Below are 21067 nucleotides of genomic sequence, written 5' to 3' on the forward strand. Positions count from 1 at the left end.
TTGGGTTCAGCCCCAAGATGACCTGAAACGAGGTCTTTCTATGGAAGCTGCCTCTGTTCTGAGGTCCCAGAGGGTATGAAGAGGTTACCTGGCCCAGGTAACTCGTCCGGGAGGTGACCTGTCTCCAGGCCGCAGACACCACCCCCCCCCCACCTGAAATCCCCAATAGGTATGCGATAAATCCCATGCCTGTGGAGCGTGGTTTCATCAGTCTTGGCCTTCGAGCCTTCGCAATTTTTTATGTTAGATTCCCCACTATTTTTTTTTTTTGATCCCCACTTATTTTTATCTGTGAAGGCGAACTGCGACATTCCTCTAGTCTCCTCGTAGAAGCTCAGGAGAAAAAGTCATCTGTATTCATTTGTCATCGAAAGGCTCCTTGCCTGGCAGATTATAAATAGCTCGTTAAAATGCATGCATCCTTCTGTGGTTGGTCTTGGTAATGCATTTACCAGGAGAGAGGACTCAGAAAACGCACCAAAAAGGGTAGATAAAGTTCCAATTGCCCAATCCTCCTTTCCCTTTGGTCTGAGCCTATTTCTTGTGTAGCTTTCCAGAATTTTCCATGGCATATTTTATATCATATTAATATGCACTATGCATCATATAATAATTAGCATATACTGACGTGGAGTCATTGTCCTAAGTATTTTCTGTGCCTTGAGTCATATAATCTATATATAGATATGGTTTTAAGTAAGTAATGTGTTCATGTGTTTAGAATTTGAAATTTATACACATACAGGAAGAAGTTTCAGTCCCACATCTCAGTTTTCTGTTGTTGGTTTGTGTTTTTTCTGCTTTGGGTTTGTTTTTTGTTTTGGTTTTGTTATTTTGCTACACAGCAGGAGGCATGTGGGATCTTAGTTGCTGACCCAGGGATGGACCCTGAGCTCCCTGCAGAGGAAGTGTGGGGTCTAACCACTGGACAATCAGGGAAGCCCCTACTTGTTCTGTGGGGGCTTTTGCCCGCTCTTGGGGAGGTCTGCACTTTTTTGAGTCTCTTGTGGACCGTTGCAGTGTTTATACAAACACACACAATAAAATAGGAACGCATCTTCTTATTTTTATATTTTCTCACCAGAAGGTTAAATCCTTGTAACAGGGTCCTACATCTTGCCTTTTTCGCTTAAGACTGTTATCCTGGGAAATCTTCCATTTAGGTAACTAGAGCTTCCTAATTCTTTTTTTCTTTTTTTTTTTTTTTTAAGATATACATCTTGCCGCATTATCTGGAGATGCCAGAGCTTATTTATCCAGTCTTTTATAAGCAGAGACTTGATTTATTTCCATCTGATAAGTACATTTAGGAGGGGAGTTTTACAAACCAAATAAGATTTCCTTCCTTCCTTCCCCACCCCCCCGGCCCCTCCACCAAAGGCAGCCTACGTCTTCCAAACAGAAGACTTCAGTCTATTTTGCTGAAGAGATTACGATGAAAATCACCATCTGTTAATCCAATCTGCATCTCGAGGAGAAAGAAAATAATCTCATGGGGGTGAAACCTCCTCTCAGAAATGTGGGGGGAGGTTTCCTGGGGGTCTCCAGCAACGGTGAGAGTTGCTACCTGTCCGGGTTCTGATCTGCAAATGAAAGGCGTTGCTTCTGCCTGTGGGAAGCAAAGGAGGGGCTTAAGGGCAGGACACAGAACGGAGTAAATGGCCGAGCTCCGGGGATGGCTGGAGAACGTAAATTGGCCGGAAGCCAAGAATACACAGCAGAGAGAATGCTCTTAAGTCACGTGCACCCAGCCACCCAGGCCAAGAAGCTGCCTGGCCACCGCCCCCCCACCCCGCCCCCGCCCCCCATCACTCCCTCCAGTCAGCACTCAGCACCTCATACCTGCGCCCTTGAAGCTGTGCTCTTAATTTCCAATGTCCTTGCTTCTTTCCTGCCCAATTCAAAGCCCCGGAAGGAAGCGATCAGCTGAGAGGGAGAAGAAGGCAGGTCTTGGCCCCTTTAGCCTTCCTAATAAATCGGACAATAGTGGGACTTCCTGGTGGTCCGGTGATTAAGCCTCTGCCTCCCAATGCAAGGGGCATGGGTTCAATCCGTGGTGGGGAAACTAGATCCCACGAGTCGCCTAGCCAAAAAGAAAAGGTCAGACAATAGCTCCCACCTGTGTGCTTACAAGAGGTGTGAAAGTGAAAGTGAAGTTGCTCAGTCGTGTCGGACTCTTGGCGACCCAATGGACTGTAGCCTACCAGGCTTCTCCGTCCATGGGATTCTCCAGGCAAAAATGCTGGAGTGGGTTACCATTTCCATCCCCAGGGGATCTTCCCCACCCAGGGATCAAACCCAGGTCTCCCACATTGGAGGCAGACGCTTTAACCTCTGAGCCACAAGAAGTTTAACTAACCCCAGTAGAGGGTCCTGTGCTGGGAAGTTCCCATGGCACCAGACCTGGCCTGTAGTATTTATACACGCTGAAGCCTGGAGAGGAAATTCTAGAAGCAGTAGCTTTCCACAGCCACCCTGACACCAAAGACCAGAGAAATTTCTTCACAGAGCAGGAGCCCTGGAGAGCCACAGATGTCTAACAGCTTTAGGAACCCTGACTTCCTGTTTATTCAATTTTTTAAATTGCGTTTTGTCAGATATTCTTTTAGTGCATATGGGATAGTCACATGGTTTTTTTCTACTTGGCTCTGTTTATGGGATAAATCTCATTAACGGTTTCTGAATATTAGCCATCCTTCCATTTCTAGAATAAAACCCACTTAGTCACAAAGTTTTGTTTTGTTTTGCTTTGTTTTGTTTTAAATACTGCTGGGATCTGTATCTAGCACAGGCTGAAAGTGAAAGTGTTAGTGGCTCAGTTGTGTCCAACTCTCTTGCGACCCCATGGACTATGGCCCACCAGGCTCCTCTGTCCATGGGATTCTCCAGGCAAGGATCGAACCCCAGTCTCCTGCATTGCAGGCAGAGTCTTACTGTCGAGCCACCAGGGGAGCCCAGTACGGGCTTCCACACTCCAAAAAACTGAGTTTCAGATTTCTGAGTTTAAGAAACGAACACGCTTGAATCCAATATGATGACCCCGCTGTGTGCTTGAAATGTGGCCAGTGGAACTACAGAACTGAATTTTACATTTTATTCATGTATTTTTACATAATTTTTTCTATTTCTTTCTTTTTTTCTTTTCTTGACTGAGCCTTTAGGCATGCGGGGATCTTAATTTCCTGACCAGGAATCGACCCTGCACCCGCCCCACCCCCCCACATCCACACCCACCGCTCTGGAGGTGCAGAGTCTTAACCACTGGACTCCGGGAAGTCCCGTCTTCTTTCTTTTAACTTTTGTGGTAAAACACACATAACACAAAATTTACCTAAAATTTTCCATTTTTGAGCATACAGTTCGGTGGCCTTCATTCACTGGTGGTACAACCATCACCACTCTACACATCCCAGAACTTTTTTTCCATCATCCCAAACTAAAACTTTGGGCCCCTGAAATATTAACTCCCATTCCCCCTGCCCCCAGCCTTGGGTAAATACTATTCTACCTTCTGTCTCTAAGGATTTGGCTACTTTAAGTAGTGGAATCCTATAGTATTGGGATTACTACAGTATTTGTGGTAGTGGAATCTTATAGTGTTTGTTACTTGGTGTCTGGCTTATTTTACTAAATGTAATGTCTTCAAGGTTCATCCATGCTGTAGAATTTCATTCCTTTGGGGAAATGTATTACCCAGCGACCTCTGACTAATACAGAGATGTATAGAAGTTGATGGATTTGAAAGAGAATATAGGGGACTTTCCTGGTGGTCCAGCAGTTAAGACTCTGCTTCCACTGCAGGGGGCATGGGTTAAGATGCCTGAATTAACATTCCCGAAGGGGCTGCAAAAAAAAAATTTTTTTTTGTTCAAAGTGATAGGTTAGTTTCCATGGGGCTGCCATAACAAAGTGCCACAGGCTGTATGGCTTAGACAGAAATTCATATTCTCACAATTCTGGAAGTTAGAAATCCTAGATCAAGTTGGAGGTTGGTGTCCTCTGAGTTCTCTCTCCCTGGCTTGTTGACAACCATCTTTTCTTTGTGTCTTCATGTGGTCACTCCATGAACATTCTTATCACTACTGAACAGTACATGTCCAAAAAAGGCAAGTTTAGCAGGTAAGTTTTCTGTTCTGTGTATTTGACCACAATTGAAAACAACGATTAGTTCTCAAAACGTCAGTCAGTGAAAGGTTCTGTGAGCAGGAGAGGCTGAGTAATAGCAGCAGAGTATCCCTTGTTAAGAGCGATAGTAAGTTGATGAGAAGAAGAACGTATTTAAGGGTCAAAAAGACAAGTAGAAATTTTTTAAGTCAAAAAACTAAAAACAGAACTACCATATGATCCAGCATTTCACTCCTGGGTCTGTATCCAGAAGCAATAAAAACATGAATCTGAAAAGATACATGCACCCCAGTGTTCACGGTGTCATTATTGCAACTGTCAAGATATGGGAGCAATCTAAGTGCCCATCGACATGAATGAGTAAAGATCCGCACACACACACAATGGAATACTAGTCAGCCATAAAAAGAAGGGCCATTTTGCCATTTGCAACAACATGAAAACTTTGGAGGGTATTATGCTAAGTGAAATAAGTCAGACAGAGAAAGACAAATACTGTATTTTATCACTTATACGTGGAATCTAAAAAAAAAAAAGAAGAAGAAAATAGTTAATATAACAACAATAAAAAGAAAACAGACTCGCAGAGAACAAACCAGTGGTTACCAGTGAGCAGAGGGAAGAGGGGAGGGGAAGTATAGGGGTAAGGGATTAAGAGGTACAAACCATTATGTATATAATAAGCTACAAGGATATATGGTACCACACAGAGAATATAGCCAATGTTCTAGAATAACTGTAAACGGAGTATAAGCTTTAAGAAGTGTGAATCACCATATTGTACACCTGTAAACGTATATAATATTTTACATCAAATCTACTACAATTTAAAAGACAAATGCAAAAAAAAAAAAAAAAAGACAGGATTAGCGTGAGACAGGAAGAACTTCACTATAGTTCAAGAACAGTTCTGGAAATATTGTCACATTCTGGTGTCAGTTTAGGGAAGTTGAGGAACTGACCAGCCAACGACTTCTGTTCTCTTTCTAAATAAAGAAGGTAGGTCATAGACTGAGAATGCAGGCTGAGGGCAGAGATCAAAGAGCCTAAAAATAGTGCGCTTGTCACCATGACAGTGAGAAAGAGCCGACCAGAGGACTGCCACAGGGCTGTAGGCAACACTGTACGAGCCCAGTACTGAGTTTGGTCGCCACGTCTTTGTGGCTTCCCTGGTGGCTCAGATGGTAAAGAATCATCTGCAGTACAGGAGACCTGGCTTCGATTCCTGGGTCGGGAAGATCCCCCGGAGAAAGGAACAGCTACCCACTCCAGTATTCTTGCCCGGAGAATTCCATGGACAGAGGAGCCTGGCAGGCTGCAGTCCATGAGGTCACAAAGAGTCGGACATGACTAATGCTTTCACTTTTTCACTTTCACTATATCTTTATGCCTTGTAATATGACTTTCTCCAGTGATGTTCAATTGTTTAGGGATAAACACATGCAAGGGAGAAACCCTGATAGATGGGCTTTTTCTTTTTTTTAATTTTTATTTTATATTGGCTTATGCTCAGATGCTCAGTTGCATCCAATTGTTTGCCTCTCCACGGACTGTAGCCCACAGTCTCCTCTTTCCAAGGGATTTTCCAGGCAAGAATACTACAGTGGGCTGCCCTTTCCCTCCAGGGGAACTTCCCTACCCAGGAATCAAACCTCGGTCTTCTGCAAGGCAGGCAGATTCTTTACCAACTGAGCCACCAGGAAACCCAGTTTTATACTGGAGTACAGTTGGTTTACAATGTTGTGTGGGTTTCTGGAGTACAGCAGAGTGATTTAGTTATACATATACATGTACTGGAGAAGGAAATGGCAAAGCACTCCAGTATTCTTGCCTGGGAAATCCCATGGACAGAGGAGCCTGGTGGGCTGCAGTCCATGGGGTCACAGAGAGTCAGGCATGACTGAACAGCTAACACTTTCATATACTCTTTTTTTTTAGATTCTCTTCCCTTATAGAGGATTGAGTCGAGTTCCCTGTGTGCTATGGTAGGACCTCGTGGTTTATCTATTTTATATATAGTAGTATGTTTATGTTAATCCCAAACTCCCAATTTATCCCTCCACCCTCGACCTTTCCCCTTTGGTAGCCATAAATTCATTTTCAAAGTCTGTGAGTCTCATTCTGTTTCATAAATAAGCTCATTTGTGTCCTTTTTGAGATTCACACGATCGGTGTCTTTGTCTCACTTAACTTCGCACTTAACTTCGCTTAATATGATCGTCTCTGGGTCCATCCACGTTGCTGCCTGTGTGCACGCTGAGTTGCTTCAGTCGTGTCCAGCTGTTGGCGACTCCGTGGACTGTAGCCCGCCAGGCTCCTCTGTCCATGGGATTCTCCAGGCAAGAACACTGGGGTGGGTTGCCATGCCCTCCTCCAAGGGATCTTCCCAACCCAGGAATCAAACTCCTGCATTGTCACATGGGTTCTTTGCCACTAGCACCTCCTGGGAAGCGCCGTGTCGCCTCATGCCTTCTCTCTATGGCCGAGTAACATTCCATTGTATATATGGACCACGTCTGCCTCAGCCATTCATCTGCCAGTTGGACATTTAGCTGGTTTCCATGTCTTGTCCCTTATGAACAGTGCTGCTGTGAGCGTAGGGGTGCACGCACCTTTTCAAAGTATGGCTCTCTCTGGATGTGTGCCCAGGAGTAGGATTGCTGGATCATATGGCTCTATCTTCAGTTTTTTAAGGAACTCCACACTGTTCTCCACACTGGCTGCACCAATTTGCATTCCCACCTACAGGGTAGGAGGGCTCTCTTTTTTCCTTATGCTTTCCAGCATTTGTTATTTGTAGACTTTTTTAACGATGGCCATTCTGACCAGTGTGAGGTGATACCTCATTGTAGTTTTTTTTCCCAAGTGTAGGCATTTTTTTAAAATAATCACATTCAGTGGCTAACACTCCCCACTTTAAGAAGCTATCTGAGCCTAAACTCTATCTGTTCATTTAATTTTAAAATTTTGGCTGCACTGGGTCTTCATCGTGACACATGGGTTTTCACTAGTTGTGGTGCATGGGTGGGGTGGGGAGGGGATTTATCTTATCGAACCCATGTTCCCTGCGTTGGATGGGAGATTCTTAAGCACTGGACCACCAGGAAAGTCCCCTCATTGCAGTTTTGATTTGCATTTCTCTAACAATTAGCGATGTTTAGCATCTTTTCCTGTACTTTGTGGCCATCTGTATGCCTTCTTTGGAGAAATGTCTATTTAGATATTCTGTATTCTTTTTCAAGACTGGGGTAATAAAAAGACAGAATGGCAAAGTAGAGTTAAATATCCTAGTGTGAGAAGAGGGTCACTGAAATGATAGGCTGGGGAAGCATGTCTGAAGAGGAAAGCAAGGAAGGAGCGTGCTGATGGACTGGGGGCTCCTATCAAGTTAAGACAAGATCACAAGCGGCTATTGCTAAGGAAGTAGGATGGAAGGAGAAATCGTTGATGTCTGAGAGGCATGGAGAACCCAGTGGAGAGGTGGATGCTATGGTGTGGAGGGTGATGTTCGCATAGGTCTTCTAAGTCAGTGCCTCCCAAACATTGTCACATCGTGGGGCAAACAGAAACATGACAATATTTTCTGCAGCTCATGGAGAGGAACAAGAGGAGCCTGGCAAGAGCCAGGGGCAACCAGGCCACTCTGAAGGCAGGGGGATCCGTGCAACCTGTTCACGGCGTATCTATCTAGAAGGATGCTCTTTAGAGAATTTCAGGAACCTATGTGGGAAATGAGCGCAAGGGACCGAGAAGTCCAAAGACACCAAAAAGGTGATAGTTACGGCCAGAGAACAGACTAGGGGGATATGTCGATCTCAGTAAAGGGAAGAAAGAATACAGACAGTCCCACACTTAGGATGGCTTGACTTAACTGTTCAGGTTTATGATGGTGCAAAAGTGATTTGCACGCAGTAGACACTGTACTTCAAATTTCGATCTTCTCCCAAGCTAGAGATATGCTGTATGATACTGCTCCAGAATCACCAAATTTTCCACCAACTTCTGCTTTCAGTACGATATAGACTCTGTCCTGGCCAATCGCAATGCTGATAAGACCTGGAAAGCAGGAGAGAGCAGATAACATACTTCATATGTCTTACTAAAATACACATGTCAGAGCATGGGAGATAAAACCCCATAAAAACTGGAAAGTTTGTCACTCAGGAACTTTCCTGAGAATCCAATAGTCTGAGGACAGTGGGAATATCCCTTCCAAGTAAAGGAGTTATTACTCCTTGAACCCTTTCTGACGGTTTAGTTGCTCAGTCATGTCCAACCAACTCTTTGCGACCCCATGGACTGCAGCCCACCAAGCTCCTCTGTCCCTGGGATTGTCCTGGCAGAATACCGGAGTGGGTTGCCATTTCCTTCTTCAGGGGATCTTCCCAACCCTGGGATCGAACTGGCATCTCTCACGTCTCCTGCGTTGACAGGCGGGTTCTTTACCACTAGCACCATCTGGGAAGCCCTAGTTAGCTCTGAATGAGGGCTGGTTGCCCAAGGAACCAATTGTGTGATTGGGGATTGAAACTCTCAGCCTCACCCCCTGACCTCCAGACAGGCTCAGGAGATGGAGCTTGTGCACCGATGGCCAGTGATTTCACCAACCATGCTTCCATAATGGAGCTTCCATAAATACCCTGAATAACGGGATTCAGAGGGCTTCCAGGCGGGTAAATGCATCACGGTGCTGGGCGATGACACGCCCAGAGAGGGCCTGGGAGCCCTGCATCCCTTCCCCATATCCTCCCCTGCGTATCTCTCCTGTTTGGTTGTTCCCAAGTTGCACCCTTTACAATAAATCAGTAATACCCTGGTGGCTCAGATGGTAAAGAATCTGCCTGCAATGCAGGAGACTCGGGCTCAAAAGATTTTGGGGTAGGGAAGATCCCCTGGAGAAGCGCATGCCAACCCACTCCAATATTCTTGCCTGGAGAATTCCAAGGACAGAGGAGCCTGGTGGGCTACAGTCCATGGGGTCACAAAGAGTCAGACCCAACTGAGTCTGACTTGCACGTTCAATACCAAGTGCCTCCTTGAGTTCTGCAAGCCATTCTAGCAAATGATGGAAGCCAAATCCTGGGAACACCCCAATTTCTAGCCAGTCGGTCAGAAGCAGGGGAGGCCTGGGACTTGTGGCTGGAGTTTGAAATGGGAGCGGTCTTATGGGACTGAGCCTATTACTTGTGGGGTCTGACGATAATTGCAAGAGGTTAGTGTGCCCAGATTCGGAGAAGGCAATGGCACCCCACTCCAGTACTCTTGCCTGGACAATCCATGGACAGAGGAGCCTGGTAGGCTGCAGTCCATGGGGTTGCTAAGAATCGGACACGACTGAGCCACTTCACTTTCACTTTTCACTTTCATGCATTGGAGAAGGAAACGGCAGCTCACTCCAATGTTCTTGCCTGGAGACTCCCAGAGACGGGGGAGCCTAGAAGGCTGCCGTCTGTGGGGTCGCACAGAGTTGGACACAACTGAAGCAACTTAGCAGCAGCAGCAGTGTGTCCAGATTCAGACACTCATCAGACACTCATTTGCTGTCTGAAATTAGAGAATTAGTGGCTGATGTGGAAAACAAACACACGGGCGCTTGTCAGAGGTGTCAGGAGCAAGAACCAGCTCATCATCTGTCCCCAAGGGTTTCCTGGGTGGCTCAGTGGTAAAGAATCTGTGTGCCAGTGCAGGAGACACGGGTTCCATCCCTGGTCCGGGAAGATGCCACGTGCTGCAGAGCAAGTAGGCCCGTGCGCCACAACTATTGAGCTGGTGCTCTAAAGCCCAGGAGCTGAAACTACTGAGCCCACGAGCTTCCCTACCACCAGAGAAAAGCCTGAGCCGCAACGAAGACCCAACACAGCCTAAAGAAAGTTTGTTTGTTTTTTAAACCTGTACCCAGGTCTATTCTCCCCCAAAACTCTCCATTACAGACAGTCCTAGTAAGACTTAAGTAGACCGGATGACCACCCCGCAGCTCTCGGTCAGCTTCTTCCCATCCCCGCCACCCCCGTCTCCCCAGTGCCTGCTTAACGTTCACCAGTACCTGCTGATGGACAAAGCAGCCATGGTGGGCTACGCATGGATCTGCCTCATCACAGCTACGGAGCTTCGTCACGGCTGGAGGCCCACCTTGCTGTCGTCAGCAAGCAGTGTTGGGCCCCCTAATGTGCCATGGTTCTCTCGGGAGATCAGCCAACACCTGGTCACCCGAGGAGCACCTTGGACCTCTTCCGTCTCGGACTGGGTGCTGACCTTTTCCTGCCTGGAATAATGAACTCTGGGTTCTGTTTGCTTTCCTAGCCAACAGCAGCATCTGGGTACAAACTGAATGGCCCCATTCACCGGCAGGTTAACCCACGCAAGACTGCTCCTGATCAAAGGGCCAGGTTTGTTAGGAAGTTAGGGGGCGGGTCCACACCCCAGCAGCAGAAAGCAGCTGCTCTCACTAAGAGAGGCACAGCCTGCTGGAGGCTGGGTTTCAGTGCCCGGTGGCAGACGGCGTCTCTGGGGTCTGGCAGACGGCTGTCCTGGCAGGATGTGGGTAAACACTCTGAACCAGTGGCACATACCTTTTACCAGCTTACACAAGACCCAGGAGCCCTCCAGGGTCACGTCTCAGGATCGCACCTGATGACTCACTCTTTAAATGTTTGCTTCCTGTTCCTGCTACCCTGCACTCTGCTGTTTGAGGTTTCAGTGTCTTAAAGGGCGGGGGCGGGGGGGGGGGGGTACAGTGCCACCGGAGAGCACACCGGCAGTAAACTGTGAGCGGTGACGGCCTCTTTACTATTTGGCGGGCGCATCTCAGGAGTGCCCTGGTGGCTCAGACGGTAAAAGAATCCGCCTGCAACGCGAGAGACCCGGGTTCTATCCCTGGGTGGGGAAGATCCCCTGGAGTAGGAAATGGCAACCCACTCTAGTATTCTTGCCTGGAGAATCCCCACGGACAGAGGAGCCTGGCAGGCTACAGTCCATGGGGTCGCAGAGTTGGGCACCACTGAGCGACTGGCTTCATGGCTTCAAGAGTGCCACTTTGGGGTCAGGCAAAGATCTGGGCAAGAAAGGGGTAAGAGATGCTTCTTTACAGAGGGTCAAGGAGGTGCGTCCCTGGAGATCCTCCAACGAATACCTACCTTGTCCTGGCTTCCTAGACATCCCCACGAGGGGCTCCTAGAGACCGTTCCCCTATGCAGGGCACATAAAGACAGACAAGGTCTGCGGCCTTTGCAGGACACAAAAGGGGGCGTACAGGCTCCACAGCCCTTCAGCCCCCACCTCTCCCCTCCCCAACTGCAAAGCGCACAGCGTTCAGGTGCCCCCCCAACCCCTCCCACCTCCGTAGAGCACGCAGCCCCGGGCTCCGAGCTCCAGCATCCTCTCGGACCCCTCCCTTCGCGACGCGCTCGGCTCCCACCCTAGAGCTCGGCCTCAAAGCCTCCTTCCTCAGTCGTCGGCCTGGAAGACACCCGGCGGCGGCGGCGCGGGCAGCGCCCAGGGTAGCGCGGCGTCGCGGAGCAGCCGCAGTCCCGCCGGGCCCCGCCCAGCGGCAGCCGCAAGCCAGGCCGCGCCGGGGACCAGTGCAGAGCGCGGTGAGTGAGCCGGGCCAGCAGGGAGGGACCCGGGAGTCCCGGTCTCCGCTCCGCCCCAGCCCCAGACCGAGCATCCCGACCTTCAGCTCCTGCTTGCTTCTGGCTCTGTCCATTCGTTTCAGGGCCCCGAAGCGGACCCTAAAAAAGGACCCCGCGCTCCCCCCGCCGCCACACTGGGCCCCGGGCAGAGCACTCCCTTGGCCCCCTCCCTCCCTGCAGCAATAAGGAATCTGGCACCCCCAGCCCCCAGCCTCGCCCTTATTAAGCTTCTGAGCCCCTCCCTTATTCCAGGAGCCAGGAATGCAGGCCAAAAATATCTCCCGCTTCCAGATCCAAGAGGCCCGGCTTGCAACCCCATCTGTTCCGAAAACCCGGGAGTCTGAGCCGTAATTGCTCCTAGGAGCCAAGAATCTGGGCCCACAGCCTGGGGCTCTATGTCCCCGTCTCCCACCGCCCTGATCCCAGAAATCTTGCTACCAACAACCCCCACCGACACATGGGACTTTGGGGTCCGGCCCATTCGTCCCTTCTTGCGCGAACCGCATTATAGAGGATTAGGAGGGCCCACCTTACTCCTCCCCAAAATTCCTTAAACACTGCAATCCAACCACTGTTCTTTTGGGGACCCAGGAACCCCCTAAAGTCTAGGGACCGGCACATTTCCCATTTCGGGGATCCGGGAGACCCTAGCAAACAGACCCCAGTAAAGAGAGGCCCGCTCTCCCCAGCCGCTTTGTGACCCAGATGTCCAAGATTTCATCCATCCTGGCAGAGGAGGGAGACGAGGAGGGAGGGGGCTGGGAGGGGGCTGGGAGGGGAGAGGGAGAACAGACCGAGGTGAGACTGGGGTGGGGACCCGAACTGGGGGTGGGGGGGGCGGCTTTGCCCTAAACAAAGGCCAAACACACGGGTTGCCATGGCAACGGCCTTCCCGGGCCGGCCCTGGAGAGTTCTCCATCCAGCGCCGGGGTGAGGAGGGCAGCCCTCCTGAGCCCAGACCCCTCCAGCTGTTGTGTCTTCCTGTTTTGTCACCACGGAAACAGTGACCTCAGCCCTCCGCCCCACCGCTGGCGGGGCGGGACCACTGCGGCGCGGTTCTTCGCCGGAGGGGGTGCGGCCTTGCCTCTGGCCCCGCCCTAGGGGCGGGACTGGGATAGCCCTGGCCAGGGAGTCCCTAATCCGGCTCGAGCCCGGAGTTCCGGCCCCGCCCACCCTCACTCCCCGGCCGGCCAACCCCACCCAGACCGCAGACCCTTCTAATCTGCAGCTGTCGCCTGTGCTTCAGCCGCTGCGGTCGCTGGCCTGTAAGGTGAGGCTGCGGGAACCCCCAAGGGTGGGCGCAGCGTCCAGGATTCTGGGTGCGGAGGGATTCCAGTTGTCTCGGTCCTGAGAAAGGTGGTTTGGGTCAGGACTCGGGTCCTGGAGAGGAGACGGCTGGGGGCCTGAACTCACACAGGTCGTACATCTGAAAAAGGAGGTCGGGTGGGGCCTGGACTCCTGGATCTGATGGAGGAAGGGCTGGGGGCCTGGACCTCTGGGTCTGGGGGAGAAGGGGCTGGGGGACTGGAGCCCTGGATCTGAGGGAGGGGGGGCTGCGGGTCTGGAGCCCTGGATCTGAGGGAGGGGGGGCTGGAGTCCTAAACTCATACAGGTCTTACATCTTTAAAATGAGGTGGAGTGGGGCCTGGACTCCTGGATCTGATAGGGCAGGGGGCTGGGGAGCTGGGAGGCTGGGGGTCTGGATTCCGGAGTCTGATGGGAGGGGGACCGGGATTCCTGAGTTTGAAGGAAGAAGGGCTGGGGACCTGGACCCCCGGGTCTGAGGAGGGGCTGGGGACCTGGACCCCTGGGTCTGAGGGAAGAGGGGCTGTGCTCCTGGAGGAGCTCAGAGTTGGGAGTCCTGGGTTTGACAAGGAGAGTGGCTGGGGTCCAGAATTACGGACCTCCTCTCCATCCAGGGGTTAGAATCCGAACTTTGGACGCAAAAGGCCAGAGAGTGAGCTTCAGTACCCATGCCGCCAAAGTGAAGATGGAGCTGGTTCCCAGGGGGTTGAGAGGACAGGTTGGGGTTTCAGGGCACGATTCTGAGTTTTAGAGTGATGGGGTGTGGTGTTCGGCGCGGAGGTGGGGACAGGACTGGGGCGTGGCCGGGGACGTCCTGAGCTGGGTTCGGAAGCCAACAGGGCGTTTCCCCTCCCTGCTTGGGTCTCCGGCGGCTCATTCCTGAGCTCTGACCTGGGGCCAAGGCTGGGGGCTCGGAGAGTGGGGACGGACCCCACTCCTCCAGGTGGTCCGCGCGCTAACTCCCCTTCCCGGGGAGTCTCACCGAGGCCCCGCCCTCTGCCTCCTGGGCGCGCCCCACTTCCTCCTAACGGGTCAGGGGAACGGGAGGTGGCAGGCTCCTGCGGGGCACCTCCCAGGTGGCCCGGGAGGCCCAGCTCCGGGCGGGGGAGACCAGCTCTCCGGGAGGTGGCGGGAGGTGTGGCCACTGTCTCCGAACTGGCTTCCAGTACTGTGCAATTTCCCGCCCCCATCCCTACCCCGAGATGCGAGGCGTGCACAAGGCGAACCCAGGGGTCCAGGTACCCAGCCCCTCCTCCTGAGGCTCTGGGCTCCCGGCCCGCCTTTTAGGGACCCAGGCATTCGACCTAGCAGCTTCTCCTCTTCTAGCCCTGGAGTCCGGGCTCCACACTACGCCCCCCGCCCCCAGCATCCCTCCTTCCCTACACCCTTCCCCTCCCCCGCCAGAATCCCAGGAGCAGGGCGCGGGTCGCGGCGCCGCCTCCCGGTCCTCGCCACATTCCGAATGGCTGGGCCGACTTGCAGCCCTTATAAGGACGGAGACGCGGCGCTGCCCGGGCGGCCCGCCCCGGCAGCCGCCGCCCAGGGCCCCCCCGCCGCCGCCGGCCTCCCCCCAGCCCTCCCCTCCCGCGGCTCTCGGGCCGGAGCAGGATTAAGATCACAGCCCGCCCCCCGCCCCGCGGGGCAGGCACTTTTCGCCGCTTCCCTCCATTCCCGCCCGCGCAGGTTTTTTGGGGGGGCGGGGGGAGGGGAGGAAGGAAGGGGCGGGGCTTCCCTCGAGGTCACCGTCCGGGATTCCCGGGCCAAGTCCCCGCCCTGGCTGGGAGGCGCGCCCGGGGTCCACCACACCGCCTCGCCGCGTGCTCGGGGCCCGCCCGGGCGGCGGGTGGGCGGGGCAGGGTCTGAGCTGGCCGCTGACGTCTTCCTCCTCCACTTGATCAGCCCTTTTCCAGGTATCTGACCCAATCCGCCTCCAGGGCCGGATCTCTTTCTGGTGGGGGTCCTCCGCCAAGACCGCTGGTGAGTGGGGCTGGGGGTCACAGACTCTTGGGTCCGAGCCGGGGAGGGGTTCAGGGATCTGGACTCCTGGATCTGAAGGAGGAGGGGCTGGGGAATTTGGCCGCCTAGATCCTGAGACCTGAGGAAGAAGTATGTTCAGGAACTGGTCTCCTGTGTCCCCAGGAAGCTATTGTGAGGGACAGCTGGGCTGTGACCCTGCCCTCCTACACTGGAAGGAGGAAGTTTTATTGCCCGGGAGTTGAGAGAGGCCTTTTGAGCTTGCAGGGGGTGCTTCCCTGGTGGCTCAGTGGCAAAGAATCCGCCTGCAATGCAGGAGACGTGAGACTGAGGTTCTATCCCTTAATGGGGAAGATCCCTTGGAGGAGGGCACCGCAACCCACTCCAGTATTCTTGCCTGGAGAAGAATCCCATGGACAGAGGAGCCTGGCGGGCTACAGTCCATGGGGTCGCAAAGAGTCAGACATGACTGAAGTGGCTGAGCAGCAGTAGCCGAGAGATTGAATATTTTAGGGCCTGAGTGAGGATCTGGACACCTGGTCAGGAGATTGAGGCTGGGCCTTCATTCCTGAGTCTTTGGGACAAGGACGCTGTCTTTCTGAACGAGAGAGACGCAGAAATTTCAGTGGCCTGGGTCAGGGGAGGGGGCTGAGGTTCCTGGAAGTTGGGGACTAGCTGGCTTGGTTCCTGGAGGGGCCTGGACCTTATGTTGGGGAAGGGGGAGAGGCAGGAGGAAACAGCTTCCTTTGGGTTGAACTTTCCCAGGCTTCTCAGGTGGGTGCAAGTTCCCCAGGCTTCCCAGGTAGCGCTAGTGGTTAAGAACCCACCTGCCAGTGCAGTAGACCCCAGTTGTATCCCTGGGTTGGAAAGATCCCCTGGAGGAGGGCATGGCAACCCACTCCAGGGTTCTTGCCTGGAGAGTCCCATGGACAGAGGAGCCTGGCGGGCTACAGTCCATAGGGTCGCAAAGACTTGGACACAACCGAAACGACTTAGCACACAGGCACCCCAGACCTAAATCCCTGTGGCCACAGGAGGCGTGCTGCTGACGCTGGTAATACCCAGTTCCAACTGGGGACAGACTACCCTTCAGTGAGAGGCGACAGGCTGGAAGATTGGGAGCTCTGATCAGATGTGGGTCCCTGAGAGGGTTCCTGAGTGATGGCTAGACTCTTGAATGTGTCTGGAGGCTGGAAATGTTTGTTAGATCAAAGAAAGTCCTGGCTGCAGATCCCTGGGTACCCAAAGGGAGGAAGTTGCAGTGGTGGGGTATTTAAGAGATCACAGAAGACAGGGTCTCTTCTGATGGGGGGTGGTGGGAAGGGCACAAGACCAGGACACTTTAGAGCAAAATCTTTTTTTTTTTTTTGGCTGTAACCCAAGACATGTAGGATCTTGGTTCCCCAACTAGGGATTGCCCCCTGCATTGAAAGTGTGGAAAGTCTTAACCACTGGTCCACCAGGGTGGTCCATAGAGTAGAATCTTGAGTGGCTGGGTTGCTGAGTCCCTGGGGGAAGGAGAGCAGCTTTGTGTGTCTGGAGTGGAGAGGGGAAAAGGAGACGTGATTTTACAAGAGTTGGCTTTCAGGGCAAAGAAACAAGGGTCCTGGGGAAAACAGAGACAGGGTACCTACCCTCCTGAGCTCTGACATGAGGCTGAAGGTGGGGAGGGGCTAACATCTGGACCACCGGCATCCCTGTAGGCCTGGGACTGGCCCGGTTTGAAAACTGAAAGGCCCAAATCCTGGGTACCCCTCCAGCTAGAGTCCAGATTACACCGTCCACAACAGCCCCTCCAGGGAGGCAAGTGCCCCAGGGTGGGGGGCACCCAGGATCCTCAAATTTGAAATGTTCTTAGGATCTTCTCTCCCCTCCCCCCAGCCATGCCGGTGACGGTAACCCGCACCACCGTGACAACCACAATGTCGTCATCCTCCGGCCTGGGCTCCCCGACCATCGTGGGGTCCCCTCGGGTGCTGACCCAGCCGCTGGGCCTCCTCCGCCTGCTGCAGCTGGTCTCCACCTGCGTGGCCTTCTCGCTGGTGGCCAGCGTGGGCGCCTGGACGGGGCCCATGGGCAACTGGTCCATGTTCACCTGGTGCTTCTGCTTCTCCGTGACGCTCATCATCCTCATCGTGGAGCTGGGCGGGCTCCAGGTGCGCTTCCCGCTGTCTTGGCGCAACTTCCCCATCACCTACGCCTGCTACGCCGCCCTTTTCTGCCTCTCCTCCTCCATCATCTACCCCACCACCTACGTGCAGTTCTTGTCTCACGGGCGCTCCCGGGACCACGCCATCGCCGCCACAGCTTTCTCCTGCATCGCCTGCCTCGCCTACGCCACCGAGGTGGCCTGGACCCGGGCCCGGCCCGGCGAGATCACCGGCTACATGGCCACCGTGCCTGGGCTGCTCAAGGTGCTGGAGACCTTCGTGGCCTGTGTCATCTTTGCCTTCATTAGCGACCCGGGGCTGTACCAGAACCGGTCGGCCCTGGAGTGGTGCGTGGCCGTATATTCCATCTGCTTCATCCTGGCGGCCGTGGCCATCCTGCTGAACCTCGGCGACTGCACCAACGTCCTGCCCATCGCCTTCCCCACTTTCCTGTCGGGCCTGGCCCTGATCTCCGTTCTCGCCTACGCCACGGCCCTGGTCCTCTGGCCACTCTACCAGTTCGACCAGAAGCACGGCGGTCAGCCACGACGGCAGATGGATCCCGGGTGCAGCAGAAGCCACGTCCACTACGTGTGTTTCTGGGACCGCCGGCTGGCCGTGGCCATCCTGACAGGCATCAACCTGCTGGCTTACCTGGCTGACCTGGTATACTCAGCCCGCCTGGTTTTTGTCAGGGTCTGAGCCTCGTCCCCGGGGTGGGGCTCTCCCTAACTCCCCCTTCTCGCTGGAGGCCCTTCGCAGAGCTCTGGGCCCCCCGCACCGGTGTGCTCTTCCCGGCCACTCCCACCTACTTCTCTCGCGTCCTTCCCAGCCCTTCCTGCCCCCTTGTCTGTGTCCCTCACGCCTCCTCCTGCATTGCCTCTCTTCCTGTTCGGTCGCCACATCCTGTTTTACTTCTGCCTGCTCTCTTCTCCCACCTTCTCTGCTTTGAGGCTCTCTTCTCTTTTCATCCTGTGTGTTTCCACCTCTGCCTCCTCTCCTGACCCCTTGGGAGCTCTGAGCCTTCTTCCTTCTCAGCCCCACCAACCCCCCATCCCACCTCCAAAGGTGCTGAGCTCCACTTCACACACCCCCTTTTGCAGCTGTTCATACCCTGGGCCTCTGGAGGGGCCTCCTTGCCAAAGCATGCCTGCCCGCCTTGGCTGTGCCTTAGTTGATGTGTGTGTGTTATGTGTATGTGTGTGTCTGGCGGCGGGGGTAGGGTGGGTAGTTAGGAGTTGAACCCCCTTTCTCCTAGTGGGGATGGGGGTGTGTACAGTGTTCCTCCCCTTTAAGTTAAAAAAAAAAAACTCTGGAGGTCAATAATTTCCAGTGGGCTGGAGGCTTAAAGCATAGACCCTGGGTCCCTAGGCCCCGCCTGGTGCTCAGCCTCACCTGAGATTGGCTCCAGAATTTTTGCCAGGCTTATTAAAACCCCACTGCCTAGAGGCCATCTTAAAGGAAGCAAGGGATAGACGTATTCCATCCCAAAGACTCTTTGCAGAGTCTTTGCGGCAAAGAACCACAGGGTCTTGAAGACAACTGTCTCAAGTATTTGTGAGGGACAGGGACGTGGCCCTCCAGCTTCAGTGTTAAACATAGCATCTCCTGCCTTTGCTAGGAAGAAAAGAAAATGGCCACTGCCAGCCTTCAAGGTGATGTTAGCCTGGGTTTGTTTGTTTTTTTCCTGGTCACAAGGGCAACAATCACTGGTTGGCCCTGTTGTTAAAAGGGAAGTTTCTTAAAATTTTTTTTTCCTGGAGGGTGGGGTGGGGGGATGGGAATTGCTACTATGCCATAGTCAGAGGAATTGCATTCCACTGCTTCAGTGTGTGTGGTGCACACACGTGTGTTTCTGTGTGCTCGTTGCTTCCTGCTGCAGCTTCCTGCTTCTCTGGGACTCACGTGTATAACATGATCTATATAAATGTACAAATATATGTTTTATTTTTTTTTTTAATTCCCTGGAGCTTCTAATTCCCATCGGCCCCTGCTGTCAGTCAGTCACGGGAGAGAAGCCTTGTCCCTTCTCCCACATCCATAATGTTCATTCTTTTTTTTTAAAACCTCAATATAAAGATAAAAGAAAGACTTGTGCCTGCTTTATTCACGGGGAGGGCTCCAGGAGAGAGGGCAAGGCCCAGATTTCTGGGACTGGTAGGAGAAAGAGGCTGGGATCAAAACAACCTTGGCCTCATCAGAAAAGAAGTGAGTCTGGATCTTCCAAATTTATCCCTCAAATGAAGGGAGCTAATTAGGATAGACAAGAACAAGATTTCTCCCTCTTTAGGATTTCCCTGATGGTTCAGTGGTGGGGAATCCACCTGCCAATGCAGGGGAAACAGGTTCTATCTCTCACCCGGGAAGATTCCACGTGCCACGGAGCAACTAAGTCCCTCTGCCTTGACTACTGAGCCCGTGCTCTGCAGGGAGAGAGGCTCCTGCAGGGAGAAGCCCCTGCTCCCCACAACCAGAGAAACTGAGTGCAGCAACAAAGACCCAGCACACCAAAAATAATTTGTAAAAAAGAATTTTTTACAAAAAAGGAACAAAGATCCTTCTTTGGAGTCCCACAAGCATCTGAGAAATACCATGTCTCATTCTGAGTGCAGCAGAACCCAGGCACCACTTCTTACCATCTCCCCTCTCAGTCATCACACAGTTCAGTTCAGTTCAGTTCAGTTCAGTCGCTCAGTCGTGTCCGACTCTTTGCAACCCCATGAATCGCAGCACACCAGGCCTCCCTGTCCATCACCAACTCCTGGAGTTCACCCAGACTCACGTCCCTCGAGTCTGTGATGCCATCCAGCCATCTCATCCTCAGTCGTCCCCTTCTCCTGCCCGCAATCTCTCCCAGCATCAGAGTCTTTTCCAATGAGTCAACTCTTCCCATGAGGTGGCCAAAGTACTGGAGTTTCAGCTTTAGCATCATTCCTTCCAAAGAAATCCCAGGGCTGATCTTCAGAATGGACTGGTTGGATTTCCTTGCAGTCCAAGGGACTCTCAAGAGTCTTCTCCAACACCACACTTCAAAAGCATCAATTCTTCGGCGCTCAGCCTTCTTCACAGTCCAACTCTCGCATCCATACATGACTACTGGAAAAACCATAGCCTTGACTAGACAGACCTTAGTCAGCAAAGTAATGTCTCTGCTTTGGAATATACTATCTAGGTTGGTCATAACTTTTCTTCCAAGGAGTAAGCGTCTTTTAATTTCATGGCTGCAGTCACCATCTGCAGTGATTTTGGAGCCCCCCAAAAATAAAGTCTGACACTGTTTCCACTCTTTCCCCATCTATTTGCCATGAAGTGATGGGACCGGATGCCATGATCTTCATTTTCTGAATGTTGACCTTTAAGCCAACTTTTTCACTTTCCTCTTTCATCAAGAGGTTTTTTAGTTCCTCTTCACTTTCTGCCATAAGGGTGGTGTCATCTGCATATCTGAGGTTATTGATATTTCTCCCAGCAATCTTGATTCCAGCTTGTGTTTCCTCCAGCCCAGCGTTTCTCATGATGTACTCTGCATATAAGTTATATAAGCAGGGTGACAATATACAGCCTTGACGTCCTCCTTTTCCTATTTGGAATCAGTCTGTTGTTCCATGTCCAGTTCTAACTGTTGCTTCCTGACCTGCATACAGATTTCTCAAGAGGCAGGTGAGGTGGTCTGGTATTCCCATCTCTTTCAGAATTTTCCACAGTTTATTGTGATGCACACAGTCAAAGGCTTTGGCATAGTCAATAAAGCAGAAATAGATGTTTTTCTGGAACTCTCTTGCTTTTTCCATGATCCAGCGGATGTTGGCCATTTGATCTCTGGTTCCTCTGCCTTTTCTAAAATCAGCTTGAACATCAGGAAGTTCACGGTTCACGTATTGCTGA

The 21067-nt window shown here is 52.4% G+C and overlaps 1 protein-coding gene and 1 long non-coding RNA gene across 2 annotated transcripts; one reads left to right on the plus strand and one right to left on the minus strand.

The window, feature by feature from the left end:
* Positions 1-1543: 1543 nt before the first annotated feature.
* LOC138095765 (uncharacterized) lies at positions 1544-10333 on the minus strand. Its single transcript, XR_011146415.1, has 4 exons — positions 10169-10333; positions 7998-8181; positions 1843-2083; positions 1544-1609 (listed from the first exon to the last, which is right to left on the minus strand). It is a non-coding gene; the product is annotated as an uncharacterized lncRNA (long non-coding RNA).
* A 2620-nt stretch (positions 10334-12953) lies between these two features.
* MYADM (myeloid associated differentiation marker) lies at positions 12954-19236 on the plus strand. The gene is made up of 3 exons (XM_068992051.1): positions 12954-13023; positions 14958-15035; positions 16914-19236. The coding sequence occupies exon 3, from the start codon at positions 16916-16918 to the stop codon at positions 17882-17884; it is 969 nt and encodes a 322-aa protein (XP_068848152.1). The 5' UTR covers positions 12954-13023; positions 14958-15035; positions 16914-16915; the 3' UTR covers positions 17885-19236.
* Positions 19237-21067: the final 1831 nt, after the last annotated feature.

The sequence above is a fragment of the Capricornis sumatraensis genome, chromosome 20 (assembly GCF_032405125.1).
Source record: "Capricornis sumatraensis isolate serow.1 chromosome 20, serow.2, whole genome shotgun sequence".
In the NCBI taxonomy this organism is placed as follows: Eukaryota; Metazoa; Chordata; class Mammalia; order Artiodactyla; family Bovidae; genus Capricornis; species Capricornis sumatraensis.

What these genes read in the sequence shown, in the direction of transcription:
- MYADM (XM_068992051.1), top strand. Translation starts at nt 16,916, where the DNA reads ATGCCGGTGACGGTAACCCGCACCACCGTGACAACCACAATGTCGTCA.